This window comes from Naegleria gruberi, assembly GCF_000004985.1.
Source record: "Naegleria gruberi genomic scaffold NAEGRscaffold_33, whole genome shotgun sequence".
NCBI classification, from domain to species: domain Eukaryota; phylum Heterolobosea; class Eutetramitea; order Acrasida; family Naegleriidae; genus Naegleria; species Naegleria gruberi.
Window position 1 is genome coordinate 50,420 of NW_003163294.1, and position 25,000 is coordinate 75,419.

General features: G+C 33.7%; 14 protein-coding genes and 2 non-coding genes across 16 annotated transcripts; 8 read left to right on the forward strand and 8 right to left on the reverse strand.

Annotated features, from left to right (window-relative positions):
* Positions 1-14: 14 nt before the first annotated feature.
* NAEGRDRAFT_58429 (DnaJ-containing protein) lies at positions 15-1,055 on the reverse strand (the record flags this gene model as incomplete). The annotated part of the gene is made up of 2 exons (XM_002675536.1): positions 15-879; positions 949-1,055. The coding sequence occupies 2 exons, from the start codon at positions 1,053-1,055 to the stop codon at positions 225-227; spliced, it is 762 nt and encodes a 253-aa protein (XP_002675582.1). The 3' UTR covers positions 15-224.
* Positions 1,056-1,349: 294 nt separating this feature from the next.
* Positions 1,350-1,421, forward strand: NAEGRDRAFT_t394. Its single transcript has one exon. It is a non-coding gene; the product is annotated as a tRNA-Glu (tRNA).
* Positions 1,422-1,655: 234 nt separating this feature from the next.
* On the forward strand, positions 1,656-3,830 carry NAEGRDRAFT_69181 (uncharacterized protein; the record flags this gene model as incomplete). Its single annotated transcript, XM_002675457.1, has 3 exons — positions 1,656-1,686; positions 1,828-3,187; positions 3,227-3,830. 3 exons carry the CDS (start codon positions 1,656-1,658, stop codon positions 3,828-3,830), a joined length of 1,995 nt encoding a protein of 664 aa, XP_002675503.1.
* A 1,099-nt stretch (positions 3,831-4,929) lies between these two features.
* NAEGRDRAFT_69182 (uncharacterized protein) lies at positions 4,930-7,200 on the reverse strand (the record flags this gene model as incomplete). Its single annotated transcript, XM_002675537.1, has 1 exon — positions 4,930-7,200. One exon carries the CDS (start codon positions 7,198-7,200, stop codon positions 4,930-4,932), a length of 2,271 nt encoding a protein of 756 aa, XP_002675583.1.
* A 900-nt stretch (positions 7,201-8,100) lies between these two features.
* NAEGRDRAFT_t402 lies at positions 8,101-8,172 on the reverse strand. Its single transcript has one exon. It is a non-coding gene; the product is annotated as a tRNA-Pro (tRNA).
* Positions 8,173-8,385: 213 nt separating this feature from the next.
* NAEGRDRAFT_69183 (uncharacterized protein) lies at positions 8,386-9,616 on the forward strand (the record flags this gene model as incomplete). The annotated part of the gene is made up of 3 exons (XM_002675458.1): positions 8,386-8,617; positions 8,653-9,200; positions 9,236-9,616. The coding sequence occupies 3 exons, from the start codon at positions 8,386-8,388 to the stop codon at positions 9,614-9,616; spliced, it is 1,161 nt and encodes a 386-aa protein (XP_002675504.1).
* A 30-nt stretch (positions 9,617-9,646) lies between these two features.
* Positions 9,647-10,917, reverse strand: NAEGRDRAFT_58430 (ankyrin domain-containing protein; the record flags this gene model as incomplete). Its single annotated transcript, XM_002675538.1, has 1 exon — positions 9,647-10,917. One exon carries the CDS (start codon positions 10,915-10,917, stop codon positions 9,676-9,678), a length of 1,242 nt encoding a protein of 413 aa, XP_002675584.1. The 3' UTR covers positions 9,647-9,675.
* Positions 10,918-11,260: 343 nt separating this feature from the next.
* NAEGRDRAFT_50155 (uncharacterized protein) lies at positions 11,261-12,929 on the forward strand (the record flags this gene model as incomplete). Its single annotated transcript, XM_002675459.1, has 2 exons — positions 11,261-12,778; positions 12,867-12,929. The coding sequence occupies 2 exons, from the start codon at positions 11,261-11,263 to the stop codon at positions 12,927-12,929; spliced, it is 1,581 nt and encodes a 526-aa protein (XP_002675505.1).
* A 341-nt stretch (positions 12,930-13,270) lies between these two features.
* NAEGRDRAFT_50156 (uncharacterized protein) lies at positions 13,271-14,512 on the reverse strand (the record flags this gene model as incomplete). Its single annotated transcript, XM_002675539.1, has 1 exon — positions 13,271-14,512. The coding sequence occupies one exon, from the start codon at positions 14,510-14,512 to the stop codon at positions 13,271-13,273; it is 1,242 nt and encodes a 413-aa protein (XP_002675585.1).
* A 443-nt stretch (positions 14,513-14,955) lies between these two features.
* NAEGRDRAFT_69187 (uncharacterized protein) lies at positions 14,956-16,482 on the forward strand (the record flags this gene model as incomplete). The annotated part of the gene is made up of 1 exon (XM_002675460.1): positions 14,956-16,482. The coding sequence occupies one exon, from the start codon at positions 14,956-14,958 to the stop codon at positions 16,480-16,482; it is 1,527 nt and encodes a 508-aa protein (XP_002675506.1).
* Positions 16,483-16,672: 190 nt separating this feature from the next.
* On the reverse strand, positions 16,673-18,836 carry NAEGRDRAFT_50158 (uncharacterized protein; the record flags this gene model as incomplete). Its single annotated transcript, XM_002675540.1, has 2 exons — positions 16,673-16,866; positions 16,919-18,836. The coding sequence occupies 2 exons, from the start codon at positions 18,834-18,836 to the stop codon at positions 16,673-16,675; spliced, it is 2,112 nt and encodes a 703-aa protein (XP_002675586.1).
* A 166-nt stretch (positions 18,837-19,002) lies between these two features.
* NAEGRDRAFT_69189 (uncharacterized protein) lies at positions 19,003-19,701 on the reverse strand (the record flags this gene model as incomplete). The annotated part of the gene is made up of 1 exon (XM_002675541.1): positions 19,003-19,701. One exon carries the CDS (start codon positions 19,699-19,701, stop codon positions 19,003-19,005), a length of 699 nt encoding a protein of 232 aa, XP_002675587.1.
* A 514-nt stretch (positions 19,702-20,215) lies between these two features.
* NAEGRDRAFT_69190 (uncharacterized protein) lies at positions 20,216-20,707 on the forward strand (the record flags this gene model as incomplete). Its single annotated transcript, XM_002675461.1, has 1 exon — positions 20,216-20,707. One exon carries the CDS (start codon positions 20,216-20,218, stop codon positions 20,705-20,707), a length of 492 nt encoding a protein of 163 aa, XP_002675507.1.
* Positions 20,708-21,194: 487 nt separating this feature from the next.
* Positions 21,195-22,580, forward strand: NAEGRDRAFT_69191 (uncharacterized protein; the record flags this gene model as incomplete). Its single annotated transcript, XM_002675462.1, has 1 exon — positions 21,195-22,580. The coding sequence occupies one exon, from the start codon at positions 21,195-21,197 to the stop codon at positions 22,578-22,580; it is 1,386 nt and encodes a 461-aa protein (XP_002675508.1).
* A 163-nt stretch (positions 22,581-22,743) lies between these two features.
* Positions 22,744-23,344, forward strand: NAEGRDRAFT_58431 (uncharacterized protein). Its single transcript, XM_002675463.1, has one exon. The coding sequence runs from the start codon at positions 22,765-22,767 to the stop codon at positions 23,320-23,322; it is 558 nt and encodes a 185-aa protein (XP_002675509.1). The 5' UTR covers positions 22,744-22,764; the 3' UTR covers positions 23,323-23,344.
* NAEGRDRAFT_55823 (D-3-phosphoglycerate dehydrogenase) lies at positions 23,333-24,971 on the reverse strand. Its single transcript, XM_002675542.1, has one exon. The coding sequence runs from the start codon at positions 24,625-24,627 to the stop codon at positions 23,410-23,412; it is 1,218 nt and encodes a 405-aa protein (XP_002675588.1). The 5' UTR covers positions 24,628-24,971; the 3' UTR covers positions 23,333-23,409.
* Between the last annotated feature and the right edge of the window lie 29 nt (positions 24,972-25,000).

The following is a 25,000-nucleotide window of genomic DNA, read 5'->3' on the forward strand; positions in this document are numbered from 1 at the left end:
TGATTGATTTTTCTTTTAAAACTTATTTTATTGTAAACTCGGTAAACTTCATTAATTTCATTCATTTCACCAACCAATAGAATAGTTTGGCGGTTGGTAAAATTATGAATGAGATTTTGTGTAGAATCTCAATATTATTTTGATATCATTGGATATATTTTGATTTGTGAGTTTTTGTAAACTCGAATAAATTAATTTCTATGTACAATTTTACAGCTGTAAAATCAGAATCTGAAAACAGTTCTCCTCTTATTATTGATTGGAACCTTTTCATAAACAACTCGGGTAGTTCTACTTCCATCTGGATTGATTTGAGTGATAATCTTTTTCACAGTTTGATATTCCTGCTGCTCTGAATCATCTTCATTATTCGAAGTAATGGCATTATAAAAATCACCAATTGTACTGAAAAGATTGGAAAAGAATCCACCCTCTGAGTCCTTTTGTTTGGCTGGTTCTTGTGTTTTCCTTGAAGATGCTCTTCTCTTTTGATTTTTCCTTCTACTATTCGATTCAAAATGAAAACCAAAAGGTGGAGCATCATCCTCATCATCATCTCCAAAGAATGAAAAGAATGGATTGTGGCCCTGTCCTTGAGATCGGAAATGATGTTTAAAGAATTGTGGAAAATCTTCAAAAGGATCATTATCATCACCTCCTCCTCCAAATGAAAAGTGGAATGATCCACTCTCTTGATCATGTCCATGATGTTGATGATGTTCGAATGGATCAAATCCTCCTCTATCATACTGTCTTCGTTTATCCTCATTAGAAAGTGTTTCATAGGCTTCCAATATTTTCATATATTGCTGTTGAAGAGTTTTTTGCTCTGTCTGTGGTTTGTTTCTTGCTTTATCTGGATGATATGCCATTGATAATCTATTTAATAATAATAAATAGCACACATGATGATGATGATGAATTGATAAAGAACATTAATCTACTTACTTTCTATATGCCTTTTTAATTTCCTGTTGAGAGGCCTTCTCGGAAACTCCCAAAGTCTTGTAATATCCCTTCGGATCTCTTGCTTCCACCATCAAAATAAGTGCCATGCTTGTTGTCATCATCAACAACAAGAGCAAGAACACTGTAAAGTTGTTCTTGTTGTGACTTCCTTTCCGAATCATCATCAAAATTTAAATAAAATTGCGTGATGAAAATTGAGTTGCAATTTTTTTTTAATTTGTAAACACGTGTTTTGCTTTGCCGCTTAAATTCGGAATCAACTCTAGAATAAAGTGATTGCAAGAGCTATTAAGGCTAGATGCAACTTCCTCGTTCAAGAGTTTCGAAAATAGAATGAAATTTTTGCTTCATATTGCTAATATTTTCAAAATGGATAAGATTCCCGTGTAGTCCAATGGCTAGGATACCTGGCTTTCACCCAGGAGGTCCGGGTTCAATTCCCGGCATGGGAGAATTGTTTTTATGTTTGCCCAAACCAATATTGACAAGACCAAAGTCATCTCTCTTTCATATTTGGCTTTTTTAATCAATTTTTCTATTCAATAGAAAAAAAAATCAAAGAACCTTTTATTTACGAAGTTCCTTCTTGTTCGTGCATTTTACTTTTTCTTTAGGCTGTTGTAGTTTCATCATAAAATCCTCATCATCATCGCCTCGGCAAAGAAAACTATTAGAATAGATTCGGAATGATATCGTTTACTCCTACAGGTATTTTGGGTAGGTTCTTCTACTAGTATTATCATCATCATCATTGTTTTCATCATCAATAATTATTATTATTTTTGCATACTATTCGAAATATGATATTAATTTATAATAATACTATAATGATGATCATAATAATAATAATAATAATAGGATTGAAGGATCTGGGTGCCCGAATAGAGAAAGATGCCAAATCACCTGGATTTCTATCACCTCGAGGAATGGCAAGTCCAGCCACTGATGTTTCGCCCAAAACGCCAAGACGAGGTACCATTCTACAACAAAATGAAAATGGAGAACCTATTCGAATGTTTGAAGTGGATGATTATGAATTACAATTTGTGGAAATGATGGAAGTTCCAGAGAGTAGAGATTTATTTCTCACCCATTTACAATCTTTTTCAATTCCTGAAGTTATTTCATTCCTAAAGGATATGTGGAAATATAAAGAAAAGAGGAAGAATATTTACAATGGAACAACTATGAAAATTGAACATTCAACAAGTGTAGAAAATTTACAAAGTAGTTTTGCATCAACGTTTTCATTACAGAGAAAAACAGTTACTGAATTACACAAATTAGCTCAAGATATGATTGGATTGTATATTGAAAATGATGCTCGTCTTCAACTTAATATTTCATCAGAGGTGTCATCCTTGTTATTGAAAAGATGGGGAGCTATCAATCATATTAAGAATACAGTGGAAGTTAAACAGTCATCATTTGCCAAGAGTGCAAAATCGTTTTTTAATAGTGAAAGCAATGAAAGTGACATGTTTTCAATTGATCTGGATACCATTAAACTTCCTAGTACAACAACTACTACAATGGCAAGTTCGGTTGGAACTTCATACACATCAAGTAATAACAATCCACTTACAAACACCATCGTTGCCGGTTCACTTGATATGGATACGATTTTGGACGAAACAGTGACAGATAAAATGGAGAGATCCTCCTCTGTACACAGTATGAGCACGCCCAATTTAGATGAAGATTCTGGGTTTTTTGTCAAGTGTTTGGCACATGCACTCCCGAATCAAATTCAAGAAACTGTATTGAAATTATGTCAATTGTTTGACAGTGTAGAATTTTATGTATATAATGATCTAGCTTTGGAGCACTTTCCAAAGTTTAAAAAGAGTAAGGAAGTGAAAAATTTTCTTCTTCAGAAAGGAGAAGAATTCACAAAGAAAATCTCAATCAACATGAAACTAGGTTATGAACTAGATATCAGATATAAGGCAAAGGATTTCGTAAATCCATTGATTACCGATAAGGATATTTACTTTACAATCATGCTCTGCACAGATGCCTATAAGAGTGAATGGCAATTATTAGGTGAAAAGGTAATTGAAGAAAAATATCTGAAAACTTCCTATCAGGCATACATTTCCAATCAAAAGTTTTTACTTGGTGAGGAAAATTCAAATTCCAATATGAAATTGGCCAAGATTGACATTCAATTACCATTTCCTGTCGATGAAGCATACAAAGTGGCACTGGATAGAAAGTAAGTTTTCCCTGAAATTATTTCATTAATCCCCAATAGAGCTAAATTGAAATGTGACCCAATCACTCTTGGTGATTTTGATACATACAAGGTTGATGATTTGGATGTGAAACGACCACTATCTATTGCCTTCTCTAGTGAAAGTTATAACATTGGAAAATTGTACAAGACAAGAGAGGCAACCTTTGTTCAGACTCTTGTTTTTGATAGAAAAACCAATTGCTATATCAATATTGCCAAGACGGCTGAATTTGAGGAAAAGAAAAAGTCCAAAGATAAGATACCAGTTGACTTACTCTATGCCTACATGTTTAAGCATAGTGGACCAAACAAGTGCACTCTGACCTATATTTATTTTGGAGATTTAAAACTCTCACTGGATACAGATATGTTTTTCAAACGATTTATCAAGGATAGAGCCAAAGCATTGAGCAAGGGATTCTCCAAGATACTAGCCGAAAGAACCAGTTACGGAAATCACTCATGGAATGAGAGTGTTGATGATGTTTTCTGTCTGCAGGAATGCTTAGAAAAGAATATGAAAGCCTATCCACAAAGATCATGGTTCGACGAGTATAATGCCTACCTGGAAAGAAGCAAGACAATGGAAAGAGCCAATTCCAAACAAAATTTGAATAATTAATTGGAAAATAAGAATTCTTTGAAAGAAAATCTAACTTGGACTAACTGAAGAATAATTGCTCTCACTTTGTTAATTACCAAATGTATATTTGGCACACAAACACACCACAAGCACATTCAATAAACAAACAATACGTCATCAATCAAAAACTGAATTCCAATCACAAAAGAAGAATTAAAAAAAAAAATGACTGAATCATCACTGCAACACCAACTTTACCAACATTGCATTAAAAATCTTGATCGGGAATGTGCACCACTAATAACCATCGAATCATGTGGAGAGTATTTAAAATTTTTCCAAAACAATTGTGATACTGCCTATCTATTCCTAGTGACTTATCCTTCCGAAATTGCCACAAAAACAGGAATGAAATTTTATTTGGCAAAGAGAATTCTTGAGGATGCCTCGTTGAACTTGATTGTTTGTCAAGGGAGAGTGGATTTATTGTTAAAATTAATGCATGAAACTGGATTGAATTATGAATTTTCCTATCAGTGTCTATTGGAATTTAAATGGAATTTTCCTGAAGCAAAAGCCAAAGTTGTGAAAATGAAGAATAATGGTGAGATACCACCTCGAGGTTTTCTCAATTATCAACCACCACAACAGGCAATCAATGTTTCAGTACCAAATAGTTCAGTACAAGTGCCAACAATGATCAGTCAACAACCTAATATTCCACACCAACAAGCCATTAATCCACAATCCCCTCCTCAGTTTGTGCAAATAATTCAATCCAATACCTCACCTTTTCAAAGTGTAAAGCAAGAAACAAATGAAAGAACTTTCACTTCAAATACAAGCTTACACACTTTGGATGTTAAAAGTGAAGCTGAGAGTTCTACACAATCCACAACTTCAAAGCAATGCCAATATCCTGGCTGTACAAATGAAATTGAAAAGAGTAGAAAGAAATACTGTGCTGAACATGGTGCTAAACCATTAAAAAAGGAAAGTATGAGTGTGGACTTTGTAAAATGTCAACACGCTGGTTGCACCAATCCAATAGCCAAGTATAGAAAAAAATATTGTGAACTACATGGAAATAAAAAATAATTTTATTATCCTTACATCTAAATAATATATAGAAACAAACCTATCTTCTAATATCGTCCATTTCTCCGCTACTGTTAGAAATATTGTCAGAATGTCTATAAGCACCTGCTTCTCTTGGCATATACGGATCTCTTCCATTGAGCATTCCTTGATGGTGGTGGTGATGCATCATCATGTAAGGTTGATCATAATAGGGAGGTATTGGAGGTGGATAGAAAGATGATGTTGATGGCATTGGTTGACCAGGTAATGGTTGCATATATCTTTCATCAATATGTGGTTGGTGATGGTGATGTAAAGGATGACCAGTAGGATACATAGAAATGTGTGAAGAAGGAACATCAACAGGACCAAAGAAACCATTAGGTTGCATTGGTCCATTAGTTGGAGAATGATCATAGTATGGTTGCATTCCTCTTCTTGATGTTCCTGATTTATCATACGGAGTATATCTGTAACTTGGTGGCGTATGACCAGACTTTCTAGAACCGTTGTTGGATGGAACTATTGGTTGGCTATTAGGAATTGGTGCTTGTCTGGTTGATGTTTCTGTTGGAGGCATACCTCTATGAGGAGGAACTCTTCTTGTCATGTCCATTTCACGTTCTCTTTGTTTTGTGAAACTGAAACTTCCTTTTGGCATGGCTCTTCTAACATCATGAGCAGCAAATTCCTTACATAAAACTCCAGAATGGAAATCATCCAAAACTTTGGTGGCACTATCTTCACTTGTATAGGTAATAAAAGCAAATGGTGTTCTTCTATTGAGAATTAATTGCAAGTCCTCAATAGTACCATGTTTGGAGAAGTAGTCATGAACAGCCTGTTTAGTAACTTGAGGTTGTAAACCACCAACAAAAATTCTGCGCTTCTTATCAAAAGAAGAAATGGTATCCTTCTTAATAGTTGGTGAATTGTTGGAAGAGGCTGATGAGCTATTACCAGACCTTGATAAGTCTGTGGAGCTGGCTCCATAAATCATGTCAGATTGTGTATCTGAGTTGTGAATATTGTTAGTGAATAATCTTTCATCATCAACCATTCTTGAGGAAGAAGAAATGGTTGAGGCGTGTGTTGGTATATCAACACTATCAATTTTACATCCTTGAGATTGGGCAACTTGGCAATCAATTCTGTGGTTTCCAATCATGAATGGATGTTCTTTATGGTATGATAGAACCTTCTTGGCAATACTTTCATCAGAGAAGGTAACAAAGCCAAATCCTCTCGATCTGCCATCCCACTTTTTCATAATGACACAGTGTGAAATTGGTCCATAGTTATTTGGTGAACGAGAGAAGAAATCAATGAGCTCTTGTTCTGATGTAGTTTCCTTCAGCCCTCCAACGAAAATTCTTCTGTTAATAAACGAAGGATTATCTGGAGCATCACGAGACAAAAGATTACAACCACTACTTGGGCTGTCAGCAAAGTCTTGCATCATATTGGAGGAGGATGAGGAAGAATTAGAAAGGGAGGATGGTGTCATTAGATTGGTTGGTGTGTTACTATTGCTACCACCACCATTGCTTGAGGTGTTGCTTGGTATGCGAATTCTTGGAAGACGAGGCAAAACAGTGTTGGAGGTAATTTGCTTAACAGAGTCAGTTGAAAGTTCTGTTGGGGAAGAGCTACCCTTCTTTCCATTGGAAGTATTGACCTCGCCATGATGTTTACTGTTATTTACTGTTTGGTGGTGCGATGGTGTGGAAGAAGAAGAGGAACGGGTAGATTGTTGGACATTGGAAACAGATGAGCTATTACCAGAAGACAAAGGCTGTGCAGTAGAAGATGTATTGGCAACAATAGTGGACGAACGAATATTGGACGTTGAAGTAGTTACAACAGAGAGAATATTTCTGAAAGAGTCTGTTGCACCTGGTGGTGGTGTTTGTTGATCGTCCTTCTTGAAAGCTACTTGTTGTTGGGAAGAAGTAGCACAAGAGGTGGTAGTTGCTGCACTCAAGTGGGTTGGAGAAATATCATTTGAATGTTTAGCGTTCATCCTCTTGAATTGATGGTAAAAGTGAAGAGGGTCGTTCACAAGTATTGACTTGTCGATAACTGTTGGTGAGTTATCATTGTTGGAGGAGGAAACAGAGGTGGAGTTTGTAGTAGTAGCGACTGTTGAGAGCGCAGAACTAGTTGGTGAGTGGAGAGAGGAGGAAGAATTGGAATGTGTGAATGTAGCAGCATCATGAGCAACAACAGTTGATGGTTGGGAATGGCCTAGAGGAGGTGTATTGGTAGTGGTATTATTTGGTTTTGTACAATTGTGAATGAGAGAATAGTGGGAGGAGAGTTTTTTCATTGTGGTGGTGGTAAATGTGTTAAAAGGAAAGTGTTGAGAGCAATATAAAAATCTATCAATGTGAAATTTCACAGTAGTGGAGGTTGGATTATAGTAGTGCAAATATATAATTTAGCAGCTATCTAGCAAGAGGTGAATGGTGAGTGGAAAGAGGCGTATCTAATCAATAGAAAGAGAAAATGGAGGAAAATAACGTTGTTTACACAAGTCAAGATTCAATATATGATTTTACAAAAATTACTATTAAGCTGATGATGAATAGTCCTTTGATGATTATTCAATAATCTACACTACAAGTAGGTTATTACAGATGATTAATTCGCACTTGTTACTATTACTACTCTACTAGTATTATGAGTGATAAACAATGACGAACAAACGACAACCAACAACAACAACAATATGAAACAAAAACAGCAGCAACAATCTAGAAGCGCGTTTCTACGAACAACAAAAATGTTTCAGCAGCAAGCAGCGGCGGTGATGATGATGATGGTGTTGTACAGCAGGACCAAGAGTGTCGTCGTACACGCGAATGTTGGTGATGGTTGGTGGTTTGTTGATATTTTTTTGTGTGATGATGAAATGAATTTATTCGGGCTTGGGTTTTTTGTGAGGGTGTTGTTGGAGAGTTGTTTGTTGAGGCGGTCGTTGTCGTTGTACACAACCACAAGAACTGGAAGGGTAAATGTGTGGTGTTCTTTCTTTTGAGTTGTTGTGGTTTTGGACTTATTGGGGTGTTGAGGAAAATGTAGTGGTAAGTGGTTCAAATATAAATTGTTTTTTATTGATAATTATATGTAATTTCCAATGGGTTGTTCAGGAAAAAAAAGAGGTTCCTTAGGCATGTAAAGAGGTAAAGAGCCTTAATATGAAAAGAATAACAAAGAATTAAAAGAAGGGGACCAGTGGGAATCGAACCCACGGCCTCTCGCACCCAAAGCGAGAATCATACCACTAGACCATGGTCCCTTACATGAAAATCAATCATATTGAAAATTGTTGCCTGTAGTTTGGTTGTGTAATCTGTTTCCATTTAAGGGATATGTTTCTACCACTTGCTGTAGAGACCCTTATATATATTCAATTTCTGTAACTTTGAAATTTTGTCATCTTTGAACTTTGAACATTAACATCTACCAATCATCCAAGTCAACCACTAGATTTGATTCAAATTAAAAAAAAATGATCATTCCTCCACCTCCTTTCCAAGTGCCACCTCCACCAATTAACATTTCACCCAGCACTACTTCTTCCTCAACCACCACAACACCTCTTCCGCCACCACCTCCTCCTCAACTTCCTTCTTCATCCATTGCTGATCAACGAAAGAAAAAGAAGAGATTTAAATTAGTTCCACCTAGTGATAATCAGGTGCCACTTTCTAATCCTTCCATTCCTAAACCTCCATTGCATAGTTGTGCCAATAATGTTTTACTAGTCCAACTTTAGTTTCGTTTGGTGGATCAAGTTTCGAATTGGGATATCAAAAGACTTTGTTAATGCTTGATTTGGATCCTGCCACAAAGTATTCACAAGATGGAGGATTAGACACTAGTTTTGAATTTGATTGGAAACCAATTCAAACAGAGAATAATCAAGTGTTTGATGAAAGTAATTTTACTTGCATGTTTGGGAATATAATCTATTCGAAACGTAATCAAGCAATTTATGTATTTGGGAGAGGATGGTCTAAACCATGGATCGCTGAATTGAGCTTGAAAACACTCAAATGGAAAAAGAAAGATGTCTCAATTAATCATGTCTTTCCATCTGTGAAATATGCAGTTTCCCAAGACAGTGAAAACTTTTTATTATGTATGGAAGGTGATTATTACAATAATCCACCAAAATTATCCATGTTCAAGTTTAGTGAGCTGGAAAGGATTTTCTCAAAGCAGGAGAAGGAGGAATTACTATTAGGAGATAGATCCTGTTTCACTTTGAATGGCAATTTTCAAGCAAGAATGACAGCTCCATTGTCAAATGAAAACAAGACAGTTATTTTTGGTTGATTTTGGATTTTAACTCGGAGAAAATTATATCTAACTGCCCTTATATTGGTGAACCAGTATATCCATGTGCTACTGAGTTGATGAATGATTCAAACTCAAAGTGTGTTCTCATTTCGAGTGGAGATAAGTATTTCAACTTTAATGTGGATAAGAGAACACCAAAATCATTGAGATATTCCAAATCAGCTATTGAAATGAATTACCACAAGTTGTTTGTTCCATATTTGGCATATTTCAAAACAAGAAGAGGTGAAAATCAAGTAGTTCACATTATTAATAATGATATTCTCTTAATTTTGAAATTGGATAACATTGTTCCGACCTATGCATTCAATAACAAGTTGACAGAAGCTCATTTTAGTGATGTCATTGTCGAATGTAATGCCACCACCAATCACTAATCAAAACAATTACCTTAACTCTTTTTAAAAGAAAATGAATTTCAGTAAATCTTTTATTTCTAGAAATACATTCCTGATTTGCAATTATTCTGATGAATAGTCTTCATCACGGTAATCGATTGATCTGAGCTATTTTCACACTTGGTGCACAAATTGACCATTCTGCAAAATTTACATTTAGCACAATTTTCAACAATTTCATTACACAAGAGACATTCATCATGAGCTTGATTCTTTCTATCATCAGTAAAGAAACTGTCATATTCACTCCTTTTTTCAATGACAACTTTCAATAATTCTTGAATGTCTGAATTGACAACAATTTCTCTTGCTTTTGGAAAAACTTGAAGTCCTTGAAAATAACCTTCAGCATTAGGATGACGGAAATAGAATAAATTCTGTCTCCAATACTCTCCCATTCTATATTTGAAATTATAGAATGGATCCTTCTTAATACTTTCAAATTTTGTAAAGTATTGAGTGAGTTTTCCCTTCATCTCACCAGAACTGCAGACCTCATGAGGTTTCCTACCTGAGAATGATGAAGCATGAGTTGGGTCGGCTCTCATTTCCATCAAATATTCAACAATCTCAGGAAATCCTGAATAGGCAGCATAGTACAATGGAGAGGCACTTCTGTAATTTTGCATATCAATGAAAATCTTCTTTTCTTCCAATAGATACTTGACCATTTCAAAATTTCCACTTCTGGATGCATAATGTAAGAAGGATTCTCCATGATGATCACAAACTAAACTGATATCCTCATTGAATGTATCGAGAATTTCCCTCACTTGGGCATTATCCTTTTCTTCCAGTAATTGAAAAACTTTCATAAATTTCTCATGATTTTCTTTACCAATTTGTGCTTTTTCTTTAAATTCTCTAAATATTTCAACATTCTTTGTAAGAATTGAAGAATCTGTCGAGTTGCCCATTAACAACAATTCTGCCTTTTCACAATTTTCAATCACTTTTGAGTACTCGTTAACTCTGATAGCTGCTCTAACTAATCTCAATAGTGACTTGACATTTTCTTTATCAATTTCCAATGAATTTTGTGCATCTGGAACAGCATTATAAAAACTACCCATCAAATAATAAACATGTGATCGATTATTATACAGATCAACTAGAATCTTATTCTTTTGATCTGAATCAACTTGTGTTGCTTTCTTGAGTGTTTTTAAACCTTTGGTGTAGAGGGAAATGACTTGTGGGAGATTGGTGCCGATTTTCAAGAGTTGATTTCCTTCTTCTTTGAATTCGAGAGCTGTTTGAAGCGCATTTGATGTTGACATTTTTTTTTAATTGTAAGATATTTAAAATTTTGTAATATTATTATGATTCCGATGTTGTAATAAATGGAGTCTGTCTTACAAATAGAAATTGCAATGGTAGACTGCAATTCTGAACTTTAAGTAGACAAGAGTCAAATTTGATAAAAAATGAGTGGAGATGCGGGGTATCGATCCCCGTACCTCTTCCATGCTAAAGAAGCGCTCTATGTGAGCTACATCCCCTTACATTCATAGTGAAACCTAATTATGTTTTATTAGTTTCCAACAATGTTAGGGAACTATGCAAAGACTAAAACTCCATTGTTCCAGTTTAGTCAAACCATAAAAAAATATTCACACAACAATGGAAGACGATTTTGCTGTTGTGATTGTTCATCTTGATCAAACACCAAAAAGCTCGCTTCTTCTCTCTCGATATCGAGAAAGATTTTTGGATGTGAAATACATGTCAATTCTTGCAAAAGCTATTCGAAACTCACAATCAGAACGCAATATTTATATGTCAATGGATAAGAAATGGAAATTTGATTTATTCATGATGAGAAAATTCTTGGAATGTAAACCATCAAATTTGGAGAAACCAAACGATTTTCAATACGAAAAGAAACAAATTATTGAAAATTGTGATTATTTGAAACAAGTTGGTTGGTTGCGCAGTGTTGATAAAGAAACAATGCTTGAATGTTCTAAGAAAATGGAAATTCATGATGTACTTTCGTGTTGTCGTCAAGATTTTTTAAGAGATAGAGAGTTTCTAATAGCTATTCTAAAGAATGCGAAACTCTCTTCGAATAGATATCAGTGTTTCTATTCATTATTTAAAGATTCTAATTGGTGTATGGACAGAGAAATTCTTGAGTTACTGGCTAGTAAATATGGATATGTGCCACATGTCAATAATTTGGAAAAGGATTTTGAATTAGGTGTGATGGCTGCAAAAAGTGGACAACGAATCCATTCAAATTTTTCATATTTACCAGATAATTGGAAAGAAACAAGAGAATCAATATTAATGGCTTTTGAAATTGATCCAGAATGTCTTGAGCTAATTTCAAAATCTTTTAGAAAAGATAAAGAACTCATGATGCAAATAATTCAAAGTGAAAAAGGAATTCCACAAAAAATTGCAAAACATTTGGATGAATCATTGCTAAAAGTGAGAGAATTTGCAATTTATGCCTTGACCCATGATTCATCGATTGAATATCTTGTGAAAATTCTGAAATTGGATAAGGAAATGTTGAAAATTATTGCAAAGAGGGATGCATATCATTTTCCAACGAATCATTCTTATAGAAATGATAGAGAATTAATGATTGAAATGCTCAAATGTGGAGTTTCATATGAAAAGTTTGACGAATCTCTTCAAGATATGCAAATTGTAAAAGAATCATTGATTTATATGAGATTTCCAGTTTCCTTTTCATTTATCAAATTGGAATTGAGAAAAGATAGAGAATTAACCAAGATGGCTCTAGAAATTAATCCACACATATTCAGATACATTTATTTTGAATTCAAATCTGATTTAGAAATAGCTCTATTGGCCATCAGAAAACTGCCAAACAATCTTCAATTTATGACTACAGCTTTCAAAAAGAATCCTGAAATTATATTACCAGTACTTGAGCTAGATCCTCTCACTCTACAATATGTCGATCCTTCCATTGAAAATTATCACGAACTTGTAATGAATTGTGCGAAAAGAGATCCCGCAACATTTCGATTTGTCAAGGAACAAGATCCATTCCTTCCTCAAATTCTTTCAATTGTACCCCAGTGTTTTCACTGTATTCATGCAGATGTTCATGGAAGAGAGAGATTTAAATATTTGGAATTTACTTTACAGTATGATGTTTCAGTGAGTAGATTTTATTCATCTTATGAAGTTGCACCCTTTTTTTCAAAGTATCCTGAGATTCTTCTCTACTTGTCCTATGTTCCAATAGAACATTATGACGATTATATTGGGGAAGATCAACTCGAATTCATTTTCAAAAGAGGAGATTTGAGAATTACACACACTAAAAAATTGATGAATAGAGAGCTCATGTTGAAAATATTCCATGATTATTCAATTGGTGATTTACAGATACGTCCGACTATTAAAAGATAATTGTCTTGTACATTATCATCCCCTTACATTCATGATGAAAATATTCCTTATATCACTCAAGGAAAACAAATTGATAGTGAGTTTTAATTTCTGAATCCTTAAAAGAAAGAATTGGAATTTACATAATATGATTGGGGACTTAGTACTCTCTCAATATTTCAACTTTAGCCACTGTAACTGATGTGGTTCCTGCCAAATCAATATTGAGATTGTAACTTTGATATCCTCTGTTCAAATTTATTCATAAATGAATAATTGTTCAGAGTATTGATCAGTAACATATAATTCTCCAGTTTCATAATTGATACAAACATCTGAAACACATCTAAATGAACTATTAGTAATTGAATCCATAAAATTTCCACTTTCCAAATCGAGAATAGAAATTGTGCATTCTCCACTATCAGCAATCAATAATCTATTCCCCAGTTTGTCATAGAAAATTCCCAGTGGATTATACATGATCATTGAATCACCTAAACATTGATCCACTACCATTTGTCCAACTTGATTTTCCAATCTCTTAACACAATGTCCTGCAAATTGACTAACCCAAATACGATCTTGGTTATCCAATGAAATACCCCAAGGTTCTCTAAACTCAATATTAGATCCTAATTCACGAGAATTTCCCTTCTCTCCAAATATTTTCAATTGTTTCCCATCAAACGTATTCAAAATCTTGATTCGATTATTCCACTTATCACATACGAATAGAATATTTCCAAGTTTCTTATCATCATGTTCATTTCTGAAAGAATCATACTTATTGGAATAGCAAATGGCTATCATTTCAGGCCAATTATAGTTAAACTCATCAGTAAATCCTCTTCCACTATCTCCAGTTTTTTTAGTGCCACTTATCCACAATGGTTGGATATTTGGTTTAGTTTCGTTACTCTTAAACAAGCTCTCCAAATCATATTTCTCAACTGTGTGTCTGGTAAATGAGACAATGAGGGCTTCACCACCTCTATATCCATCCTTTTCAATTGCAATATCACTAAATGAGCTATGCAATCTAATTCCCTTGATGAATTTTTTAGTATTAAAATCCAAAAACAACAATTGACCATCAGCTCCCACAATAATACATTGAAATTGATGTGAAATTGTAACACAATTTGGCATTCCTCCTTCAATTGGTCCACTATAATGCCTTTCATACATTGCTTCTTCATCTAAATCAACTTGTCTTTCATCAAATTCTTCTTCTTCTTCTTCGTCTTCTTCTTCTTGTGCCTCTTCATCATCATCATCATCATCATTAGGAATTTCCAATCCCTTTCTATCCAATTTTATAACTTGTTTCAAATTAAATTTGTAGGAAAATGGAATTTCCTCCTTCGGAGCTTGTTTCCCCAATTTTTGTTGTAATTGCACTTCGATGGTGGAATGTTGTGGAATATTGTCCAATGTGATGATTACTGGCGAGGAATTTTCAAGATCTTCTTGGTGTGTTGATGGATTCATCATCATGGTTGTTCGATGTGTTTTCTCTCTATTTTTTTTTTAAGAAGAATCAAAGATGAATTTGAACTTTCAGATATCCACAACCACACAACCACAGATTCAGTGCATGGTTGTGTGGTTGTGGAATGGAAATATATTTCACAATATTTCAATGTTGGTGGGATGAATCTCGGAGTGATTTCACATGGTGAAACTTAGAATTTTACATCATCACCATAATCATAACACTAATTGACTTATTCATCATTTAAATTTTCAGTAAAATCATCACCAAGTGCTGAATCTACACACAACAGCAATATTCCAGGTCGCCAATTTTAAAAACTCTATTTTTACGTTGGGAATTCACAAACAACAGCAACTTTAAATTTCCTTCATTTTCCATCATTTACACAACACAAAAAACATTACCACTACAACTACAACATCAGATTTTCATAATCATCATCATGGTCAGTGCCTCAGAGGAACGACAGGAAATTCTTCTACAAGTCATTACACTCCGACAATTAGCCAAACATTCGAATAGTATTCACAAGGATGCCATCACTGCCTACATTGAAAAGGATCCACTCTACAAGCAATGCGAATCAATTATACTTGGCATGAATGGAAAGAGAACGATCTTTCAAATTATTCAAAAATTATCAGAAAATGATTTGAAATTCAATGAAAGTGAGGAATTTGAATTGATTAGAGATTTGAATCAAGTGGATGAAGAATTGTATCCAAAAAAGTTCTTTGAATTGACTAAACCATTGGATAGATTGTTTTCTCTTGAGGTTTATCAGTTGGCTGCACTTTCTTTGAAAATTGATTATAAGAAACCTAAAGAGTTTTTTGACTTGATGTTTGCCAAGCTAAATATTGAGCAAATAGTAACCAATAAGAAGAAGAAGGTATTATTTACTAAATTGGATGAAGAGGAAAGTAAAAAGAAATTGGTTGTGATTGAGAATCAACTTGATGAATTATTCGAAATATTTCCAATAGAATTTGCAGAGAGAGTGAAAGCCAAATGTGGTGAAAATTTGGATCAATTGGTTGAAATTGTAATGGATATTAAGAAACCCTTGAGACTCTACTATTATCAACAAGACGAAAAGGACGAAACTTGTACAATCGACTATCAAATTTTAAACTCAATTTGTCAAAATCTAATTTTTGGACAGGATGACAGGGCTGGCATTAGTGGAACACTACATCGTGTCAGTAGAATTACATCCAGAATTGGAAACGTGATTGGCTTAACTATTCGAATAGGCAGAGCAGTTGTAGGAATTGGAGAACTTTTCAAAGATGTCACTAATTCGAATGAAAATATCCTACTGGTGGGTATTCCTAATTCTGGTAAAAGTACATTGATTAGAGATTTGAGTAGAGTTCTTTCAGAACAGAATCGAGTAGTGATAGTAGATACATCTTGTGAAATTGCAGGTTTGGGAGATGTGCCTCATTCTGCAACAGGAGATTCGAGAAGAATTCCTGTCAAAGATCCAAAAAATCAAAGAGTTGACATGTTGAGAGCTGTCCAAAATCATTCTCCACAAGTAATTGTCATTGATGAGATTAGTGATTCTAAGGAGGTGCAAACATGTAGAACTATTTCTCAAAGGGGAGTCCGTTTGTGTGCCTCAGCTCATGGAACTTTGGAAAAACTTCTGGTCAACCCAGTGTTACGCGATTTATTGGGAGGAGTTGGTGATGTTACAGTCTCTGATGATTCAGCCAGACAAAAGGGAGGTCAAAAGATTATCAATCAAATGAAGGGCTCACCAATTTTTGGAATAATAATCGAAGTTAAAAAGTCTCAAAATGGTGACACAGAGTGGATTATTTATAACAATGTAAAGGAAACTGTAAGGAGTATTTTGAATGGACAGGATTTTAAGGGTATTAGGAGAAGTTTGAAAATTCCAAATGATTTGCTCTCAGTGCAGGACATAGTTACGGTTTTCCAACCAACCAATTTTTAAGTAATTTTCTTGATTTGGAAAGAGCAAATACTATGACTTAATTTTGAAACCTTGATATTTAAAGTAAAAAGTACTGAAATGGCCGCAGCCATTCAATTGATTTATTGACTGTTATCTGACCCAAATGCAAAACCTATGTCTCAACCTGGTAAGCCAGCTCTTTTTGGAAAAGGTACAGAGCTTAACCAATTTATGCAATCTCCTCAACAATGGTGTTCTTGCGTGTTGCAGTATAAGCTTTTGAATCTGAAAATTTGTGAAAATGATGTTTTGACATGAAAATAATGAGAGCTTTTACAAACTTCGTATTGCTCACACTATCATTCATATCGCTCAACAACTTATTCTTCAAATCCGTAATAAGTTCTGATGTTGGCATATATTCTATTATTGGATAAATATATTAAATATTAAATAATTAAATACAGCTACATACCTTTCCATTCAATTTTCTCAGTCTTGTTTTTAAATATTTTAAAACTAGTTGAACTATAATCATCATATCCATTAAAAGATGTAACTTCAAGTATTACATTCAATATTTCATTACTTGTTGTTTTAAAATTGCATTCTGAATAAATTTTCATTTCATCTAAAACTGGACTTGATATGGAAACTGAAAAACCCTTCCTATCATCATTTAATTGTTTCTTTTTCAAATGTTTTTCTGCTTTAGATTTAATATTGTAATCACTATTTTCAAATTTTACTAATTTTCCAGAATATTTCAAACAGAAATTTCTTAAATCAATTAAACTTTTCAAATGTTGACTACTATTGAAATGATATGATTGTAATGAAATTTCATTCACAAGCTTTTCCATATATGTAATTCCATCCAATTCATAACATGTATGACAATTTCTACGGATGGTATCATTAGAATTACTATCATTAGAATTGCTATCGGAATTACTATTATTAGAATTATTTTTGGATAATAAATTAAAATTTAAATCGTGTAATTGTAAAAATTGTAAAATATCAACTATTGCATATTCCTTTTCAGAAAAATTGGTAATGTGAATTTTGAACGAGCATGAACAAATCATTAAAAATTTAACAAAATCTTCCAAATTCCAATTTAGAGGAATATCCAACAATGAAAATACATCATTCAATGCCTCCTTATCATGAATTACTTTATCTTGTTCATATGTGTCAGTTAATAACAAAGTTTCCATTCTTTTTTCTTTTCTAGCTGCCAAATAATAATAAACATGGCATGTATCATCTCCACTACATATTGTCTTGACATGATGTTGAAAGAATTCCATAAATCCATTTCCATCTTTTCTTTTTATAGATAATTTACAAACACTTCCTTGTGAATGATCCAATTTAACAGATGCCCAACTTGTAAATTTAACATTTCCATCCTTAAATAATTGTTTATAATTGTTCAATATTTTTAAATTTTCATCATTGGATGATAAATAATCATTCATATCAATTGAATGAGTGGAATCATTTGACACTAATTGATTGTTTAATATATGTGCATTTAAATGGAGTATACATCCATTAATAAATTGCATAGTAGATGCAATTGTAGATTTTTTATCTAAATAACTGTTAATTATGTTTTTAAATAAAAGATATATTTGAAATTGATATTTACGATACTGTAAATGACTATTATATCCAATGTAGAGTTCATTGGTAAAAGCTGCATGAACAAGTCTAAATGGTAATTGATCACTATTTGGTAAATACATGAAAATATTGTGTAATACAATAGTATTCAACCAATTTGTAAAATGATAATTAGGATGTCGAATAATAATTAGTGAAGGAGTTACATTAGTATTGATAGATTGTGTTACATGTTTAGAATTATTCAATTTTCTCTTTTTCCTACGATGACGAATTTTCCTTTTCAAATCTTCATCATCAGAACTTTCCTCTTCATCGGAATCCTCATCTTCCTCATCATCAGAATTATTACATTTACGAGCTTTCTTTTTATCCTCATTTTCCTCTTCCTCGTCTTCTTCCTCATCCTCTTCATCCTCATCTTCCTCTTCCTCGTCTTCTTCCTCCACTTCTTCCTCCTCTTCCTCATCACAATCACAATACAATTCTTTTCCAAATAATAATGTATTTCTAATTTTTTGAACATCACCACGATCATAGTCATAGCTTTCGGAATCATAGCCATAGTTTTCGGAATCATAGTTTTCGAAATCCGAATAATCATCTACACTATTTTCTTGCTCTTCCAATTCCTTTTCCAATAAATTTTGTAATTTGCTTTCTTCCCTTAATGGTGCACCATCTGTTTTGAAATGATCATACCAGCAAGAATCGCCAAATCGACAACAACCTGCTAACCAATACCAACAAACAACCATTTTTTTTTAATTAGTATTATTTCTAAATTGACCTTTTTTTATTATTAGAAAGAAATTTCCACTTGCTTTTGGAAGTCAAACTTCTAGAAATTTGAAGAAAGAATAAATTTAGCAGTTGTTTATTTCAGATAAAGTAATCTTTCAACTTTATTCAAATTTAAATGAATTAGTAAGTACGACATTGACTTTCTGGAGGACAACTATCTGGAATTGTGAAAAGTTTTGGATCTAATTGATAACTTGCTCCAGAAAATTGTACATTCTTTGAGAAACTTCCCTCAGGTTGAGTAATTGCTTGAACATAACTTGCAAAAACGCAACTTTGTTGATCAATAGGAAGTGTCCAATAATATTCGGTGCTGATATATCTATCGACTCCTCTTTGCATAATTGTCTCAGTTCCATATTTTTGTGCCTTATTAAAGCCAATATTTGATTCTTCCAATAGTTTTCCAATAGTACAATAGTTATTGGACCAATTGTTCTGAGCAGTTTTCACACAGAAACATGTTTGTCCCCAAATAATAGTATAGGAATAAGTAAGTTGGCCATTTCTGTATGAAATTATAGTAGTATTTGGTGCAATATTGCTATTGGTCACATCTGTTCTTGCCTTTCCATTATCTAAATCATCATTGATGGTCCATGTAGCAAAGTATGTGTTGGTTTCATTACCAGCAAAGCCTACTTGCATTGTACTTCCCTTCAAGGAGATTTTTCTTGGTAAACAGCAAGAAGTTGGGTAATCCTTTTGGTTGACCATTGCTGGCAGTATAGAACGAGGATGTATGGCAGTAGAATAATTGACAATCAACAAGATTGCAAATAAACAAGCAGTGATGATCAATGCGTTGTGATGAGACATTTTTTTGTTGGGATTTTGATTTGATATTTAAATGTGGCGTAACTTTCTAGTATGATTCCAAGAACATGTTCTTCTCATCCATTTCGAGTCTAATAACGGAACAATTTGTGAAATTTACAACTACTCGGAGTTGACTACAATCTTAAATTCAATGTTCAGCAGATGATCTTTATTTTCTTTTTTCATTCACTTCTTACAGGGTTAATGGTGTTGATTCTGAAGCTAAAAAGTTGATTAATGATTTCAAATTTTTTGTAATTTAAACAAGCGTCCACCTCAAAAGCAATATTATAAAAGACTACAGCACCACAGGTTCCCAAGTTGTCTCCAACCTCAGTACTGATGTGGCTCGACGATGCTTAACTTCTCAAATCGGACGGGATGGGTTCATTCATCGTGATATGGCCGTAGCCATTGATATCCTTAATTTACGATATTTAATCTATTAAGATGAGCTTTCTCGAACATAGAACGAACTATGAACCAAGAAACGTTCATCACAAAATCAAAAAAAATGGGTCAAAAGCAAAGTATCTCTAAATGGACGATTGATGAACATACTTTGAGCATTGATGATGTTTGCAAAAAGTTCGATACTCAATTTAATAACTATAATCCGGATGAATCATTAGGCTTGAAGAGTCAAGTGGTTAATAAACGATCGGCACAGTTAAGTAGAAAGAGGAGAACAGTCATTGTATTTAGGGATGGTATTAAGAAAAATATTGATAGTGAAGAGTTGGTGGTGGGTGATATTGTGATGGTCAATAGTGGAGATATTGTTCCAGCAGATTTGAGAATTTTGAGTATTAATGGTTTGAAGGTGGATAATTGCATAATAAGCGGAGAGAAGACGATATTGAATTGTACTGTTGATAAGACACACGAAAATCCTTTCGAGACGTCCAATATTCTTTTCAAGGAGACAACCATTGTAGCTGGAAGTGGGTATGCAGTGGTCATTAAAATTGGTAGTGATACATTAATTGAATCTTTGGCTCCATAACAGAATGCTATTGAAATCATACACAAAAAACTGTTCTGATGCAAGGAATAGATAGGTTATTGAATTATTAATATCATATGTTGGGGAGGTATTGTTTGGTGCTGGTTGACTAGAATTTAAAAACATTCCAATAATATTTTAGTGGGTTTACATTCTCTTACATCTAACCTAAGATCATAGTATCCGCCTTAAGGCACTCCTTTCAGGGACAAAGCTTTGAAGAACTACAGTTTGAAGGATGATTAAGGGATGATTAAGCATAGTGTAAATCACAATTAAAAGCTGGAGTATCAGATTTAATTTCCTTTTCAATCAACTTGAACCTTTTTCTTCACCTCTTTGATGTTTTCCACCACCTTCATGATGGAACAATTCAAACGTTTTTCCTTGCTTATCAATGATAAATTGGCGCCACTTTCCAAAGCCTTAAATTTTTAAAATTTTAAAAAAAACTCTCAAATTGAAACTCTAACTTTCTTCTTCAGTAATGAACGCAAACCATTTCAATAGCCTTTTGAATAAGGTCGCAGAAGGGCATTTCAACAGAAAGATCACAGAATCAAAGGTTTTGAAAACCTTTCTCTCTGTGATTAGAATGAAGATTAAGAATAATTTTGATTCACTTATCGGAAAGGAAGAGGAAAACGAAGAGATGGAAAGAATACTTCATTCCTTTTTAATTGATGAAATTGGTGATGTAAATAATATAATTTATACCCACTCGTTAATTATTAGATCAAAACATTCCATCACAAACGTTGAAGATTTCTTTAAATTTCTAACAACAATTGGAAACAAGTACAACCTGTTGGAGTTATTGTTTTTAGATGATCTAGAGCATCAATGGGCTGAATACGATATGATTGTAAGCGATTATGAAGAATCGATGAAAGCTTTTGTTAAAAGAAATTTGCCTTTCAATCCTTCATCAATAGAAACCGTTGTAAGGGATAACGAACAGTTTGATGTTTTCGAACAACTTGTTAATAGGTGGTTCCCAAATGCATCAAACAAGCTTTTGATTGATGGGTTGATTTATTCAATGATGTTTTACTTTAGTATTACCCCTTCCAGAAAAGATTTAGTTTTGCAAGTTGGAATTCTTCCTCAATTACCAAGTTTCTTTGACAAGTTTTTATTGCTAATGTGTTATTGCAAAAACTTTGAGATGATTCCATCTGAAAAGTTTAAATTTATCTTGAAGTTTATTATTGATAATAATCCATTCAACAATTTTTCTGACTTGATGAATAGCACCGATACAGTCATTCTGACCAAGCTTTTTATTAAGCTAGGGATTGCTTTACATGAAAAAATGGACCAAACAAAACTAGAGGAATTAACTATGCAAATATCTACACTTTCCGAAAACCTAGAGAAAGAGTCAAGAAAGAATTTGATAACAAGAGAAGAGGTTCAATTAATTAGTATAAAATTGGCAGGGACTGAGGAAGAGTTAAGACTTACCAGAGAGAAGTTAGAAGAAGAATTACGACTTACCAAAGAGAAGTTACAATCACAAGAAGAAGAGTTAAGAGTTGCAAGAGAGAAATTATTTGAAGTAGAAACTGAATTAGCATTGATGAATAATATTATGATTAACCCCAAAAATAGAGAACTGCAAAAGTTAGCCTCACAAATTGAAGCACTCACTCAAACAATATTCTCTCTTCTTTCACAACAAGACAGTTCACAAAAGGAATGTGCAAGAAAAAGTAAACAAATCGAAGAATTGGAAGGGTTCATCGTTGAAATTCAAGAGAAATATCATTTGGAAATGAAACAAAGAGCAGAGCAACCTGTTTGTGAATGCAGTTGCACATCCTGTGTTTCTTGTGTTCATAAGAGTAATACGAATATTTCAAACAATTAAATAATAAACCAATATCCAACAGCCTTTAATTACAATGAAATTACCGAAGTTGACTAGAATTTAAAAATAGTTTATGATTTTCACTTAAAAACGAACTTCCATCATCTATTTTTATTTTCAAAAAAAATTCAGCCACTTTCTCTGCTGAACTTAAAGAACAACAAAAACAATACAAAATTACAAAATGGCAAGGTCGGAGAAGAATGGATCTGGATATTGGAGTGATGAATACAAACATTCAAAGAATAGACACGGATCATCACGTGGAAGCGTTAATAAAATAAAGAGAAAGAAGATGAGAGACGCAACAGCAAGTTTTGGACAAGGAGGGTTACAGAGCATCGATAGCATGCCAACGAGAACTTTTACACAACGATATTCATTGGATACTGTTTATAACTCTGAAACAACAGAATACAGACACGACAATGTCAAAAGATATAGAGAGAAAGTGGAAGAATTGGACGAAAAGAAGGAGCAACTGAAGCTGGAAAAATTGAGTGAAAAGTTTGAAGAATGGTCTGCTGGAAAAACTAACAGAACTGTGAGAAAGGCTTTGAAAAAGTCGAAACGTGAAGGATTGGAGCATCCTTTCGAAGAGGAATCTACTGATTCAGAAATTGAACGAGAAATTGAAAAATCTAGATCAAAACTGGTTGGTGCCAATCAGGAAGTTGTAAAATATTTGGAAACAGGAAGTGGTAAGTCTTTTCAATGGGAAAGGCATTATTCCACTAAATAAATTATTGAAATTTTGAAACTTTAAAATTATTAAATTATTATTATTATTACTATGTACACACTCTTCAAAATTGGGAGAGCAATCCTTTTAGAACAATACTCTTGCTTTAATGGTTGATTCCAATTCCTTAATTTGTTTGAAAACTTCCTCAGCAACTGATTTATCCAATTCAATGACCATATAACCAATATGTTTTGTTGTGCCCAACAATTGACTAACAACATTGTAATCTTGCAAGAGAGCGTTGATAGATTTCAACACACCATGTCTGTTGACGTGAATGTGAAGCAATCTGTGACAACCAGCATAGTGAACTGGATTAATTTGTGGGAAGTTGACACTACCAAGAGTGATACCTTCATTCATGTAGGAAATCAACTTTTGAGCCACTTCCTTACCAATAGCATCTTGTGCCTCAATGGTTGAACCACCAATGTGTGGTGTTAAAATTGTGTTTGGACAATTTTGAAGTGGTGATGAAAATACATTATCACCATCCTTTTCAGGTTCAGTTGGGAAGACATCGACAGCACAACCATGCAAATGACCACTCTTAAGGGCACTAGCAAGTGCATTAACATCAACAACACTTCCACGAGAAAGATTCAAAAGGTAGGACCCCTTTTGCATTTGGGCAATTTGTGCTTCCCCAATCAAGTTATTGGTTTGTTCAGTTTTTGGAACATGGAGGGAGACAAAGTGAGCAGTTGAGAGAACTTGTTCCATACTATCGACAGGTTTAGCATTTCCCAATGGTAACTTGTGTTCGATATCATAATAGATAACACTCATACCAAATCCTTCAGCCAATAAACCCAATTGACTTCCTACGTGTCCATAACCAACAATACCCAAAATTTTACCTCTAATTTCATAACAATCCTTAGCAATCTTGTACCAATGGCCTTGATGCAAACTCTTTACGTGTTCGGAAACCTTACGTGACAACATGACAATTTCTGACATGGCCAACTCGGCAACAGATCTAGTATTTGCATAAGGTGAGTTAAATACAGGAATACCCTTCTTTTCACAACATTCCAAATCAACTTGATCAGTTCCAATACAGTAACATCCCACAGCTTTCAATTTTTTAGCATTAGAAAGAACTTTTTCTGTTAATTTAGTTTTTGAACGAATTCCGACCAAGTGAACATCTTCAATTTTAACAGTTAATTCTTCTTCACTGAGAGATTTGGAAACACTCTCAACCTGGAAACCTTCCTTTTTAAATAAATCAACAGCTGTTTGAGAAATATTCTCCAAAAGCAAAACCTTGATGAGGTGTTTAGGATAGCTAGTCATTTTCTATATTACAATTTAATGGTGAGTACAAAAGTATGATGATGATAAATATAATACAAAAAGTGATGATGAAAGAATCACTACTGTAGTGAGAAAGAAGTGAGGTAGGTAGGTGGTATGGAAAATATAGTGCCCGAGCGAAAAAACAAATTCTCTTATTATGAATGGAGGAGAAGTTGCCAACAAGGTTTTGAGTTGTTTTTTTTAAAGTTGGTTTTTCAAAAAACCCGAGATGATCAATAGCAATATTTTGGATATTCTCTCGAGAGGTAGATAAATGTACGAAGAGAATGAGAGGAAGATTTCGAAGGGTTTTGTGGTGGTGCCTTGGTTGCAACCTCAATGTATTAATGTTGGATATTTTTCCACAACG

Bases quoted from the DNA above. Each gene is read 5' to 3' on its own strand.
- NAEGRDRAFT_55823 (XM_002675542.1), bottom strand. From the start codon at position 24,627: ATGACTAGCTATCCTAAACACCTCATCAAGGTTTTGCTTTTGGAGAAT.
- NAEGRDRAFT_58431 (XM_002675463.1), top strand. From the start codon at position 22,765: ATGGCAAGGTCGGAGAAGAATGGATCTGGATATTGGAGTGATGAATAC.